The following is a 14,626-nucleotide window of genomic DNA, read 5'->3' on the forward strand; positions in this document are numbered from 1 at the left end:
ATATCAGCCAATATAATCTGTGCCACTGTTTAGATATGTCAGTTGACTGCTCAACATAAATCAAAACCGATCTCAAATCAGAAGAATACAACCCCTTGTTTTGACTTCAATTTAGGGGTATTATTATACCTTGTAGCCTACAGGTGGCACTGTGCTCAAAATAACAGGTCGTTCCAAACATGTAGCTGGTGGTGGATTGACACACTAGCGAAAAGTGACCACTGGGGAAAACAGATCGGACACAGGAACTGGAGCAGGAGGAGGGGGGGGGGGGGGGGGGGGGGGCTGAACAACCTATATACAAAAACAAATCATAATCACTAGTTTACAACCCCACAATCAGAGCCTTTCTTCTCTGCTTCTTGTCTTGGAGGGATGGGGGAAAAAAAAATACAGTAAAACTGACAAAATGCAAAAGTGCTGCTGCTGAAACGGACTTGAGGTACTGGAAAGGATGTGATGGCAGAGGGGCAGATTTGCAGATTGCAAATCGTAGGAAAGACATCAAGATGGGGGTAAAAACAAACAAACTAGACAAAGAACCACTGAGGCAGTAGTAAAGGAGTCAGACTGGGAAGGGGGGAGAAGTGAGTCAGATAGGGAAGGGGGGAGAAGGGGGGACGATGGATAGGGGGGAGAAGTGAGTCAGACAGGGAAGGGGGGAGAAGTGAGTCAGACAGGGAAGGGGGGAGAAGGGGGGACGATGGATAGGGGGGAGAAGTGAGTCAGACAGGGAAGGGGGGAGAAGTGAGTCAGACAGGGAAGGGGGGAGAAGGGGGGACGATGGATAGGGGGCGGCCCGATAAGGGTGAAAATAAAATAGTTGGCTGGTTTAATATTGCATAATAGTGCTGAGTTTCTCTCTTATTTTTAAAGCAGCATTGCATCCTGGGTCCAGTGTGGGGGGAGGGGCTCCTCCCCCTCCCTCCTCCCTGCCTTCCTCGGCACAGTGTCAGGTCCGGATTGACTGGGTGTGTGGCTGGTTTGGGGGCGGGACTCCCCACCTATGAGGACGCCTCGACTGGCAGGCCAGGTCGTGGATGGTCGTGTCTGTGTGTTGGTGAGAGGTGCGTTTGTGTACGTGTGTTACGGGTGGCGATGGTCGGAGAGAGGGTGGGTGTAGCGCTCAGGCGAAGTACATGGTCCTCAGGGTGTCGTGGTGGAGCTGAACGGCTTTGGCCAGTGCCTGGGGGTCCCGGCCGTTGCTCTGACCAGACACATGGCTGCCTTCGGCGCTGCAGAGTGGAGAGGAGAGGAGCGGTACTGATGATGACATCCTCAAAATAGAGCGGTTGACGAATAAATATTTCCCCCCAATTGTACTTGGCCAATTCCCCTTGCTGTTCCCGGTCGTTGCTCATCCCCCCCCTCTGCCGATCTGGGGAGAGTTGTTGACTAGCGCCATGCTTCCTACGACACAAGTGCAGCCGCCAGCCGCTTCTTTTCACCTGACAGCGAGGAGTTTCAGCGGCAGGACGTAGCGCGTTGGAGGGTCACGCTATTCCTCCAGTTCTCCTCTGCCGAACAGGCGCCCCACCGACCAGAGGAGGCACTAATGCAACGACCAGGACACATACCCTTAAATCAGGCTTCTCACCCGCAGTCACGGCCAATTGTGCCTGTATGGACGCCCGACCAAGCCGGAGGTAACACGAGGGCTCGAACCTGCGACCCTCGTGTGGGTAGGCAGGGAATCTACCGCTGCACTACCCGGACGCCCGGTTGATGAATATTGAAGCCGTGCAGATAATTGTTACACACTGCAAGGTCATAAGTGAAAACTGATACCCCAAAACACTTTGTAATAAACAGAACGTGCCAACAGAGTGACTTGAACCCCAGAGTGGAGGAAGAATGAATCATTGTTAGCTGCAGTTCACCTCCCTCTGGCACTCGCCCCTTCCTCACCTGTCGTGTTCCTTGTCCACCAGATGGTAGCGGGCGCGGAAGGCCACCAGGTGGGCGTAGTAGGCTGGAGCAGGGATGGAGACAGAGCGGGTGCAGCGCACGTACGTGTGGCACAACTGGTAGGTGAGCAGCTGGAACTCATCAGCAGTGAAGCAGTTGTCGTCCCACAGGACGTGATAGTGGGAGGGCCTGCTGGTGCCCTGGGAGAGGGTAGAGGAGTTAAACGACACATTTGGTTTATAGACGGTTTTAATTTGACAACATCAACATTCCAAATGGACCCTGTTGCACTGACAGGAAATAAGTTAGGTTTCAAATTAAGCAATAAGCCCCAAGAGGCCGTAAACCTCTCATAGCGGTTGTAAAATCCCTGTAAACCACAGCATCACACAATTCCATGAAAAGCATCTATATGTGTACATAAAAAACAGAAATTATCGGACTTTGTTCCCAGATCACAACTAATAAATTTTTCCCCAAAGGAGAATCAATTAATCTTCAATTAACTAAAGTAAAAGGGCAAAAACCACTTTAAAAAGAAGCAAAACCAAAACATACCAAGCAGGATTTCCGCTCTCTCTGCTCCTTCCTGGCACTTTCTTCGTGTCTTAAAAGTCAACCTTTCCTTTGCACTAAATGTTTGCACTATTTATCAGTAACAATGTGTAGCTCTGCAAAAGCACACAGCCTGCAGTCTGCAAGAGGCCTAAAATGAGGTGATTGAAGTGGGGGAGAGTGCATGGTGCATCTGCCTAAGGGGCAGCAGGCAGAGCAGACGGCGGTTGGTCCAACCTGTATTCCAGCATGACTGCAGAGGTAAAAGTCAAACTCGTAGGGGTGCGTGATGTCCGTGTCTACGGTCGTACCGGCAGGAATGTTTCCGCTACGTCCCACCTGACATGGAGTGAAGAGGATTCAAAGTTACAGACCGTTTTCAGCCCTTCATCTAATGCGTTTTGATCATCAGCTTTTCCACTTTTCACCAACAGCAAAAATAAAAAAAAACTGCAGAGAAAATTGAAGCTGCTGGAACAGAAAAGTCACCCTTTTACCTCAGTCGGGACGCTTAATGACATCAGGGAGTAAATAAATTGTCGGAAAGCCCCGATAACTCCATAATAGCTGATGGACGGGTCCAGGCAATGGCTTACAGAGAGCTTCCCAATCAACCAGTTATAAGCCTAATGCCAGAGAGAGCTACTTTACCCTCTGTGTCTATGTGCCTCTAAATAAGCTTGTTACTACCCGGGCCTGACTCTGACTCTGGGGCCGTCAGTGCCACTGCAGAGCGCTCAGTTTGCATTGGGCCTTAATTCTTTAATCGAATATAATTACAGGGGTTAGGAGGGCGAACAACAAATTGACAACAAAGGTAACTAGAATATCTACATTTCCTACTGAAAATGTAATTGTGCTTGCTGTCCTCGCCATGCCCCGCCTGCCTTGCAAAGTCCCTGCCCATGCAATTAGGGGGACTAAGTAGTTATGGGCGGGCCTATGTGAGTAGAAGCGGGAGGAGCCAAGGAATCCAGGGCAGGGGCGGAAGAATTTCGATTGTAGATGCTACAGTTCAAAAGTTATGGACCAAAATGTGAAGAGGGCTGTTATAGCGCCACCATCAGGTCAATAGGAGTATTTTTTTTAGATCACAGCAATGAATAAAAGTGGGGCGAGCCAAGGAAACCACGGAAAAAATAATTTTGATTGTAGAAGCTACGGTTCAAAAGTTATGGACCAAAACGTAAAGATGGCTGTTATAGCGCCACCATCAGGTCAATCCGTGTAATATTTTAGGCCAGAGTAGAAGAGTACTCTACTATGAACCTATGGATTTTGGAACAGTCGCTCTTATAGCTTGTGAGCTAGAGATACTTATTGTTGCTATAGCGCCCCCTATAGGCGAAATGAGACAATCTTTTTACTATCAGCTCAAAGTCCATCCCTCCACACCTGTACCAAGTTTGGTTAGCATTGGATGTTGTATTTCCGGAGTTATGGCGATTTTTGTGAAATAGGCCCCACCCACAGAACTTTGGAAGTCGATTATATCGCAACGGTGTGTTTTTTTCAAAAACATACGCGTTATAGCGCCACCATCTGGTCAATTGGTGTAATTTTTTGGGGGATAGTAAAAGGCCCCTCTGTGAAGTTTCGTAGCTGTACCTCGTATGGTTTCTGCGATACAGCTAATTTACTGCAAGATTTTTCGAAACCCCATTCAAGTCAATGGGGAAAAAACTCACGCCTAATCGCGAATAGCGCCCAAACCGCTTGACCAAACCCTTAGAAAAGCCATAGCAACCCTTTCCTCAATGAACCGCACGTTTTGAGTTCTGGCATGTTTTGAGTTCTGGCATGTCTATGTGGTGTGAAAACTGTGGGAGTTATTACGTCCTACAAAAAAGGCATATATATATAATAATAATAAGTATGAAGGACTTTAACTCATTGAGTGCCAGCCACTTTTGGAAAACGAATGCTCCCAGTGCCAGCCCTTTCAGAGCGTTTTCAGTGATTTCTCGAGGCCCACAGAATATTGTGTGATATTACTATGTAAACACCGAACACGCCCAAAGAACGATGAGACTCTATTGTATCATCAGCCAAAAAAAGTTTATTGTTATCACTTTCCGTTCTTTAGTTATCAGCCGGAGAAGATAGGTTGTTTTCACCAAAAACAGACGTTTCAAACTAGAAGCTAAGATAATCAGCCTTTTGTGAAATGAAGCATTTCAAGCACATCACTGACTCTGAAGCTAATATTTTCTGATGTAGTGACACCTCAAAAATAATTTCCTTCAATAAAACAGCGAAAACAAAGGAATTTTGTTTGGCAAAATAATATTTTTTAGCTGCAACCAGCAGTGCTGGCCCCTGCGTGCGCAGACCCTACACCTTCTTGCTGGTCTTGATTTACTGCTGGTGGGCATCAGATATTCTAGCTTGTGTTTGTAAATCTGTCCATCGAGCCTCCTGCTGTCTGGGTCGGTGTTGTATGCTGCCCTGCGTGCCCCACCCCCCTCAACTGCACACCCCTCCTCCGTGGGAGTGTCTCTGGTGGCTCTCTGCTGCGTTTGCTCTGCACTGAAAAGTGCGCTACGCCCAGCTTTTTCACAGCGTTCCGCCGTTTTTTTCGCCGGCTCCCAGCGCTTCCAGCTGAGAATAACGTAACTTTTCAGAAAGAGGCTGGTGTCGGCAACTAATAATGTGGAGGGGCTATCGCAGCGGAGACGGAGGGGCTCAATTGTGGCAGCAGATTGGCTGCTGTTCACAGGCACAGCTAACGTTATGCTTCATGCATATCGATGCATACCGATGTGGTTTCCGTTTCCCCATGACTTCTTCTCTGTTTTTTCCTCACCTTTCTCTAATCTGGAGAGCACTGTCGCCACCTAATGGGTCCGTAAAATAGCTTTTACACATTCAACATCTCCCATATTTTTACAGGAGATGCATGAGGCTTTGATCCACGTCCCACCGTCAAAAGACGCAATTGACGTCTTTAGACGTCATTAGCACTCAATGAGTTAAGATTGTGCCTTACTTTCAGCAAGCACAATAATTAATGAGGCCCATTTCGAGTAGTTAACATGCTAGAAGGGAGTGTAAAACAAACAAATATGGACTAAGTCACATAACACACTGTTCTGACTTGAATGGCTCCTCTCGCTGTGTCATGTATGTGTGTGTATGTGTGTAGTAGTGGGGACTCACTCTCTCATGTATGTGTGTGTGTGTATGTGTGTGTATGTATGTGTGTGTATGTGTGTGTGTGTGTGTGTATGTGTATCTGTGTGTATGTGTGTGTAGTGTATGTGTGTAGTAGTGGGGACTCACTCTCTCATGTATGTGTGTGTGTGTATGTGTGTGTATGTATGTGTGTGTATGTGTGTGTGTGTGTGTGTGTGTGTGTGTGTGTATGTGTATCTGTGTGTGTGTGTGTGTGTATGTGTGTATGTGTGTGTAGTAGTGTGTATGTGTGTGTAGTAGTGGGGACTCACTCTCTCATTGTGTCATGTATGTGTGTGTATGTGTGTGTATTGTGTAGTAGTGGGGACTCACTCTCTCATGTATGTGTGTATGTGTGTGTAGTAGTGGGGACTCACTCTCTCATGGATGTGTGTGTATGTGTGTGTATGTGTGTAGTAGTGGGGACTCACTCTCTCATTGCGGTCGGCACAGAACAAACGTGTATGGTGGCGTTTTTGCACAACAATGTAGGTGATGCCTGGCTGGTATTCCTTCTCCAGGCTGATACAGGCCTCACGGATGGCCAGCAGCTCATAATACAGCACCTAGGGAAGATGACCACAGTATTTATAATACAGCACCTAGGGAAGATGACCACAGTATTTATAATACAGCACCTAGGGAAGATGACCACAGTATTTTGCTTCAAATATTCATCAAATCTACCCTTGGAGAAAGTTCTGGCAATAGAGAGCCCCAGGAATGAGTCCGGAAAACATCGATGCTAACACTTCCAGGTTCTTCACTGTTTTCACCTATGGGATTTTTGAATGGGTTTTTGGCGCAATGCTTCAAATAAGGTCTCTGGGCAACGCAAGCGTAATCAAACGTGAACCGGTGTTCAGCGGGATAATCTTCACACATGAGGACCACTTTTATGAGTTTTTAAGCTTTTACGTGCCGTTAAAAGTGCGGCTAGCTAGCAAACGGCTAAATGAGACTACACTGTTGAGTCGACGGGGATATTATACGTCAATAACGTCACCACTTCAAAGGACGAACACGGGAATTCTCTTTCCCTCACCTGGTTCAGCCCGGGGTAATCAGTGCACAGCAGCGCACACATCAACAACAGTCCAGGTTGAGTGGTGACGTGATGGGGTTCTGGATTAGCTTAGCATGAGCTTTTTACTTCTAGGGCTCGCATTTACGCTTCAAAACTCATGAAAGTGGTCCTCATGTGTGAAGATTATCCGGCTGAACTCTGGTTCGCATTTGATTAAGCTTGCGTTGCCAGCAGACCTTATTTGAAGCATTGCACCAAAAACCCATTCAGAAATCCCGCGACTTCCGCGTTCCGACTACAAAAATACATCCTCCCTGGGGCTCTCTATAACATGCCCCATGTCCCTCACGACACTACGTTCTTCTGCTGCAGGAACCAACCCTGATCTAGTTTGTTCAGAGGGAGACAAAACTGAGAGCTCACCTGTCTGAACTGGCCTTCCGACACTCCGTCCCTGTAGAAGATGATCCTGGTGGGCTTGTAGCGGGTGGACTTGTAGAACTGGATGAGCAGCTCCCGCACCATGGAGGCCAGGTCCTGGATGACCTCCTGCCGGGGCCTCTGGACCCGCACAGTGGCACAGTACCTGCTGGGGTGGGCGTCCATACTGCCTACCACCTGCAAGACAGTGAGAAGGAGTGAGTGGGAGCGGGAGAGAGTAGAGATGGGTATTTCTAGCAAAAATACCCAGGGCCCAGTAGACAGAATATCAGCTTTTCTTCATGCAGGAAGGAAGCTTGAAACCTTTTCCTTGTGTCTGTATTGTTTAACAGTTTAACACAATTTCTCCTAATCTACTTTTCTAGCAGGTACTGTCTGTCACTACCACCCGGCAGGCTGCCCGAGCCGTTCTGGACATGCGCGAGCGGGTCCGCAGCACGTACGGCAACACCACTTGGACAAACTTGATACAAGTGGCGATGTCATGGTCTTAACTCATTCTCTGCCAAAGACGTACCCGGACGTACTTTTAACAATGGCGTTCTGTGCCAAAGACGTACTCGGACGTACTTTCATGTTTTGGCTGTTTACATTACATCAGACACTTTCCCAGCCTGTGACATTGTTTCAGGTCAAACTGATAAAAGGAACCCGCTAGTTTAGTATTTATGGGTGGAGCCTGTGGTCGAAACAGAGTCCGACCCAGAGTTCTCGGATGGCGACGATGGCGAGGAAGACGCCGGCGTTTTTGTTGTTGCGACGAAGGCTCCCCTTCACAGCGTTCTGATCCGTCTGACACAGATGAATCGGAGGAGGAGAAATGGGTGCCACTTGGAGAGAGCGATGACGATGGTAAAAAGTAGCCTATTTTTTGTATCGCGTTTGAGATGAAATGATCACACACACAACATTCGAGTATAATTGTCACGCATTGTTTATAACTTATGCCGCCGGCATGACTCGCTTCACGTTTCCTCTTGCCAGCTCTCCCTCTCAAGGGAGAGCTCTGTCACACTCAAGGGAGGGGGAATCACATGGATACGTCAAACGCGTCAAACCGCGTCACACACCCGTCCCCAGCAACCAAGGCGAAACATGTGTCACATAAACATTTCAAAGTTTACAGCACTAACGTAGCTATTGTGTGATCTTCTGTGCTAACGTTAGTTATGAGAGGTAACGTGACAGCAGGTAACGTTACAGCACTCGTTATTCCTGTGTGTGTGTGTGTGTGTGTGTGTGTGTGTGAGAGAGAGAGAGAGTGTGTGAGTGTGACCACATAAGGGTTCGTTCCATTTGTTTATGCTTTTATCAAGCTAAGCTAAAAATCCACATGGCAACTGTAAAAGTAAATTATTTATTTGATTTTGTGCACATATTTATCATACTTTGATAAATACTGCGGCCAAGCCTCATCTGTCAAGAAACCCCAGGGGCCAGACTCTCTCTCTCTCTCTCTCTGTAGCCGCTCACTGGGCGGCATGGACCGACACAGCTCCCTCAAATACATTCTCTTATTTTTTATTTATTTATTTGGGAAAACAAATACTGTATAATGTGTCTGATGTGTCACTGAGGCAAAAAATAAAAGGCTCAAAAGAGAGTTCTGCTTGAAACGGTGTCCTTCACTAAAAACCTCTTTTTCTGCTATTTCTGTTCCAAGGAGGGCATTTTTAGTGAAAACAAGCTAACTTCCACTGCTTGTAACTAAACAAGGAAACGGTAGAGTTTCAGTTTTTTACAAGGGGTAAGAAGAGAGTCTCTGCTTTATTGTGAGATATGTTGTGTAATTTTATTCCTAGCACAGAATATTCTGTGGGTCCTGGAAGATCAGGAAATATGCTCAAAATCCTGGCACTGGGAGCACACAGACCGAAATGACCCTGGCAGAGAATGAGTTAAAGAGATGGGCGTGATAAAGCCAACTGATTTTTTTTTTAGCAATTAAAAATTTTTAGAACACAGAAAAACAAAAAAAACAAACAAACTCAGATACAGGAAAAGAAAAGGAAAGAAAGAAAACGCATACATACACTCCAAAATCACAACACAGTGCCACCAGTTACATACAGCTTGTAAATATATATAAATTGTGCTTGTAAATATATATATACATATATTATATGGACTTGTAAATATATACATATATTATATGTATATACATATATATTTACAAGCACAAAACACTAGAGCAACAGATTTGTTTTGAGACAAGACGAAGAATTAGTCACAAACTATTCTCCCCTCCCCCCCCTTTTTGTTTTACGGTAATACAATGACTATTATTGGGGATCAGGTGTAAAATGGAGGAGGAACTCAGGAGGAACTCACTGCTGCGATAGAGATAAGGTGTAAAATGGAGGAGGAACTCAGGAGGAACTCACTGCTGCGATAGAGATAAGGTGTAAAATGGAGGAGGAACTCAGGAGGAACTCACTGCTGCGATAGAGATAAGGTGTAAAATGGAGGAGGAACTCAGGAGGAACTCACTGCTGCGATAGAGATAAGGTGTAAAATGGAGGAGGAACTCAGGAGGAACTCACTGCTGCGATAGAGATAAGGTGTAAAATGGAGGAGGAACTCAGGAGGAACTCACTGCTGCGATAGAGATAAGGTGTAAAATGGAGGAGGAACTCAGGAGGAACTCACTGCTGCGATAGAGATAAGGTGTAAAATGGAGGAGGAACTCAGGAGGAACTCACTGCTGCGATAGAGATAAGGTGTAAAATGGAGGAGGAACTCAGGAGGAACTCACTGCTGCGATAGGGATAAGGTGTAAAATGGAGGAGGAACTCAGGAGGAACTCACTGCTGCGATAGAGATAAGGTGTAAAATGGAGGAGGAACTCAGGAGGAACTCACTGCTGCGATAGAGATAAGGTGTAAAATGGAGGAGGAACTCAGGAGGAACTCACTGCTGCGATAGGGATAAGGTGTAAAATGGAGGAGGAACTCAGGAGGAACTCACTGCTGCGATAGAGATAAGGTGTAAAATGGAGGAGGAACTCAGGAGGAACTCACTGCTGCGATAGAGATAAGGTGTAAAATGGAGGAGGAACTCACTGCTGCGATAGAGATAAGGTGTAAAATGGAGGAGGAACTCAGGAGGAACTCACTGCTGCGATAGAGATAAGGTGTAAAATGGAGGAGGAACTCAGGAGGAACTCACTGCTGCGATAGAGATAAGGTGTAAAATGGAGGAGGAACTCAGGAGGAACTCACTGCTGCGATAGAGATAAGGTGTAAAATGGAGGAGGAACTCACTGCTGCGATAGAGATAAGGTGGAAAATGGAGGAGGAACTCAGGAGGAACTCACTGCTGCGATAGAGATAAGGTGGAAAATGGAGGAGGAACTCAGGAGGAACTCACTGCTGCGATAGAGATAAGGTGTAAAATGGAGGAGGAACTCAGGAGGAACTCACTGCTGCGATAGAGATAAGGTGTAAAATGGAGGAGGAACTCACTGCTGCGATAGAGATAAGGTGTAAAATGGAGGAGGAACTCACTGCTGCGATAGAGATAAGGTGTAAAATGGAGGAGGAACTCAGGAGGAACTCACTGCTGCGATAGAGATAAGGTGTAAAATGGAGGAGGAACTCAGGAGGAACTCACTGCTGCGATAGAGATAAGGTGTAAAATGGAGGAGGAACTCACTGCTGCGATAGAGATAAGGTGTAAAATGGAGGAGGAACTCAGGAGGAACTCACTGCTGCGATAGAGATAAGGTGTAAAATGGAGGAGGAACTCAGGAGGAACTCACTGCTGCGATAGAGATAAGGTGTAAAATGGAGGAGGAACTCAGGAGGAACTCACTGCTGCGATAGAGATAAGGTGTAAAATGGAGGAGGAACTCACTGCTGCGATAGAGATAAGGTGTAAAATGGAGGAGGAACTCAGGAGGAACTCACTGCTGCGATAGAGATAAGGTGTAAAATGGAGGAGGAACTCAGGAGGAACTCACTGCTGCGATAGAGATAAGGTGTAAAATGGAGGAGGAACTCAGGAGGAACTCACTGCTGCGATAGAGATAAGGTGTAAAATGGAGGAGGAACTCAGGAGGAACTCACTGCTGCGATAGAGATAAGGTGTAAAATGGAGGAGGAACTCAGGAGGAACTCACTGCTGCGATAGAGATAAGGTGTAAAATGGAGGAGGAACTCAGGAGGAACTCACTGCTGCGATAGAGATAAGGTGTAAAATGGAGGAGGAACTCAGGAGGAACTCACTGCTGCGATAGGGATAAGGTGTAAAATGGAGGAGGAACTCAGGAGGAACTCACTGCTGCGATAGAGATAAGGTGTAAAATGGAGGAGGAACTCAGGAGGAACTCACTGCTGCGATAGAGATAAGGTGTAAAATGGAGGAGGAACTCAGGAGGAACTCACTGCTGCGATAGGGATAAGGTGTAAAATGGAGGAGGAACTCAGGAGGAACTCACTGCTGCGATAGAGATAAGGTGTAAAATGGAGGAGGAACTCAGGAGGAACTCACTGCTGCGATAGAGATAAGGTGTAAAATGGAGGAGGAACTCACTGCTGCGATAGAGATAAGGTGTAAAATGGAGGAGGAACTCAGGAGGAACTCACTGCTGCGATAGAGATAAGGTGTAAAATGGAGGAGGAACTCAGGAGGAACTCACTGCTGCGATAGAGATAAGGTGTAAAATGGAGGAGGAACTCAGGAGGAACTCACTGCTGCGATAGAGATAAGGTGTAAAATGGAGGAGGAACTCACTGCTGCGATAGAGATAAGGTGGAAAATGGAGGAGGAACTCAGGAGGAACTCACTGCTGCGATAGAGATAAGGTGGAAAATGGAGGAGGAACTCAGGAGGAACTCACTGCTGCGATAGAGATAAGGTGTAAAATGGAGGAGGAACTCAGGAGGAACTCACTGCTGCGATAGAGATAAGGTGTAAAATGGAGGAGGAACTCACTGCTGCGATAGAGATAAGGTGTAAAATGGAGGAGGAACTCACTGCTGCGATAGAGATAAGGTGTAAAATGGAGGAGGAACTCAGGAGGAACTCACTGCTGCGATAGAGATAAGGTGTAAAATGGAGGAGGAACTCAGGAGGAACTCACTGCTGCGATAGAGATAAGGTGTAAAATGGAGGAGGAACTCACTGCTGCGATAGAGATAAGGTGTAAAATGGAGGAGGAACTCAGGAGGAACTCACTGCTGCGATAGAGATAAGGTGTAAAATGGAGGAGGAACTCAGGAGGAACTCACTGCTGCGATAGAGATAAGGTGTAAAATGGAGGAGGAACTCAGGAGGAACTCACTGCTGCGATAGAGATAAGGTGTAAAATGGAGGAGGAACTCACTGCTGCGATAGAGATAAGGTGTAAAATGGAGGAGGAACTCAGGAGGAACTCACTGCTGCGATAGAGATAAGGTGTAAAATGGAGGAGGAACTCACTGCTGCGATAGAGATAAGGTGTAAAATGGAGGAGGAACTCAGGAGGAACTCACTGCTGCGATAGAGATAAGGTGGAAAATGGAGGAGGAACTCAGGAGGAACTCACTGCTGCGATAGAGATAAGGTGTAAAATGGAGGAGGAACTCAGGAGGAACTCACTGCTGCGATAGAGATAAGGTGGAAAATGGAGGAGGAACTCAGGAGGAACTCACTGCTGCGATAGAGATAAGGTGGAAAATGGAGGAGGAACTCAGGAGGAACTCACTGCTGCGATAGACGGCTTCTTCCCATCTCCAGCAGGAGGATGAGTGACATCTGCTCCAAGGAACATAACTGGCTGTAGGAACACTGACGGTCTGCAGAACAGGAAGCACAACAAACATTATACTGGTCGTTGTGTTACAAGACCTTACATACGTCTCTGCACTGTATGTCACGATCAAACATGTGAGTCGGTATGCTCCTTTATATGTGGTAAATAAAGTCATTCTGACACAATTATTAGAGAAAGGGATGTAACTGGAACATGATAATAACATTAGTAGAACTATGAATGCCATCGGGGCCATTTTAATCCAGTAAAACACATTCCTAGAACATTGCTAAGTATGAGGAGAGGAACAGTGTGGTTGCACTTAGGGCTGCACGATTAATCGTATTTTCATCGTCATCGCGATATGAAAATGCGCGGTGAACACATCGCAAAAGTCACGTGTTATCGCAATTATTATTATAATTTTTTTTACAGTGCACCTGAACGCAACATGCAAGATACCGGCTGAATAAGTGTCCAAATGTTCAATGGTCATTCTGGCCAATACTCCACTTCTGTTATAACATTTCAGTCTGGAATATGGAATATCTTTCAATAATCGTTATGACTAAAAGGCTAAAAGTAATCTCATGTGTAAGAAATGACTGTTCTACACTGAAGTAAAAATGTAAATAATTAACTTGTTGGTTTTGGATATTTTTTAGCTTCAAGATTGCATTTTTGTTCGTATGACCCTCAACACAGGCTTTGAGAATCCCGTGCCACTTACTGATACGTATGTTTAAATTAACACACTTATATTGCTAAATGAATTTAGGCCCTCACTGTAATACTTCAGAAGTTGAATTTGAAGTTCAGCATTAATACATTTGTAATTTTTTGTCTTAGATTTACCTTTGTGTGTTATTGCAATATAAAACTACATAATTGAGAATCGATTCTAGATTCTGGAATCGAGAATCGTTGGAATCGAGAATCGATTCTAGATTCTGGAATCGAGAATCGTTGGAATCGAGAATCGATTCTGGAATCGGATCGTGACCCCAGGAATTGGAATCGGATCGGATCGTGGCTTAGCCGGATTGGAGCACCCCTACCCATTAATATTTTTGTTTATAGCATTTATTTATTTATCGCAGGTCATATCGTCATCGCAATATTGAACAGTGTTATCGCACATCGCAGCTTTTCCTCATATCGTGCAGCCCTAGTTGCACTGACCGTTGGTGAGGCACCAGGATGTTGTTGATGCCTCCCAGCTTGACGTTGATCTTGAGGCAGAGGTTGGAGAGGGTCTGAGGTGACGTCTTCACCACGTTCTTCACCTGGACACACTGGGTGGCCATGCCCAGGAGGGTGTCTCCCACACGCTTCACCTCCGCTGATGGGTGGTAAACATGTGAAAAGAGATCACAGGTGAACATTCAAACAAGTGCGTATTCACAAAAGCGTGCAACCAGATATGTGAATTTGCCTGACATCATCCACCCCATTGTGACATCATCCACTCCATTGTGACATCATCCACTCCATTGTGACGTCATCCACTCCATTGACATTTATTTTGTGGACCAACATTTGCGACAGCTGCTGGTATTTCGACCCACATGTAGGCGGAAGTCATTTTTCAGTTTTTTACAGATGATGAAAGTGCAGATTGTAAACTTTCAAATGATGTGTCACACATTGCAAGTTGAAAAAGAATGAAGGGAGACATGCTTATTTGAATGTTCACACTTCTAAAAGCCCCATTCAGAGATAACAGCCATCAAAGTTGGAGACAAGGAGCCGGTTGCACAAAGCACCTTAAGTTAAGATTTTCCTTA

At 46.0% G+C, this 14,626-nt stretch overlaps 1 protein-coding gene across 1 annotated transcript in view; it reads right to left on the minus strand.

Annotated features, from left to right (window-relative positions):
• Window positions 1-931: 931 nt before the first annotated feature.
• The window catches only part of ago3a (argonaute RISC catalytic component 3a), a 77,486-nt gene continuing 63,791 nt past the window's right edge, over window positions 932-14,626 (minus strand). Inside the window, exons 13-19 of the mRNA XM_083661293.1 lie at window positions 14,022-14,181; window positions 12,792-12,882; window positions 7,088-7,282; window positions 6,069-6,203; window positions 2,701-2,802; window positions 1,909-2,108; window positions 932-1,235 (exon numbers count right to left, since the gene is read on the minus strand). Coding sequence (XP_083517419.1) covers window positions 1,127-1,235; window positions 1,909-2,108; window positions 2,701-2,802; window positions 6,069-6,203; window positions 7,088-7,282; window positions 12,792-12,882; window positions 14,022-14,181 — 992 coding nt within the window. The 3' untranslated portion in view covers window positions 932-1,126. The remainder of the gene's footprint in view (window positions 1,236-1,908; window positions 2,109-2,700; window positions 2,803-6,068; window positions 6,204-7,087; window positions 7,283-12,791; window positions 12,883-14,021; window positions 14,182-14,626) is intronic.

This window comes from Poromitra crassiceps (genome assembly GCF_964638095.1).
Source record: "Poromitra crassiceps genome assembly, chromosome: 26".
Lineage (NCBI taxonomy): Eukaryota > Metazoa > Chordata > Actinopteri > Beryciformes > Melamphaidae > Poromitra > Poromitra crassiceps.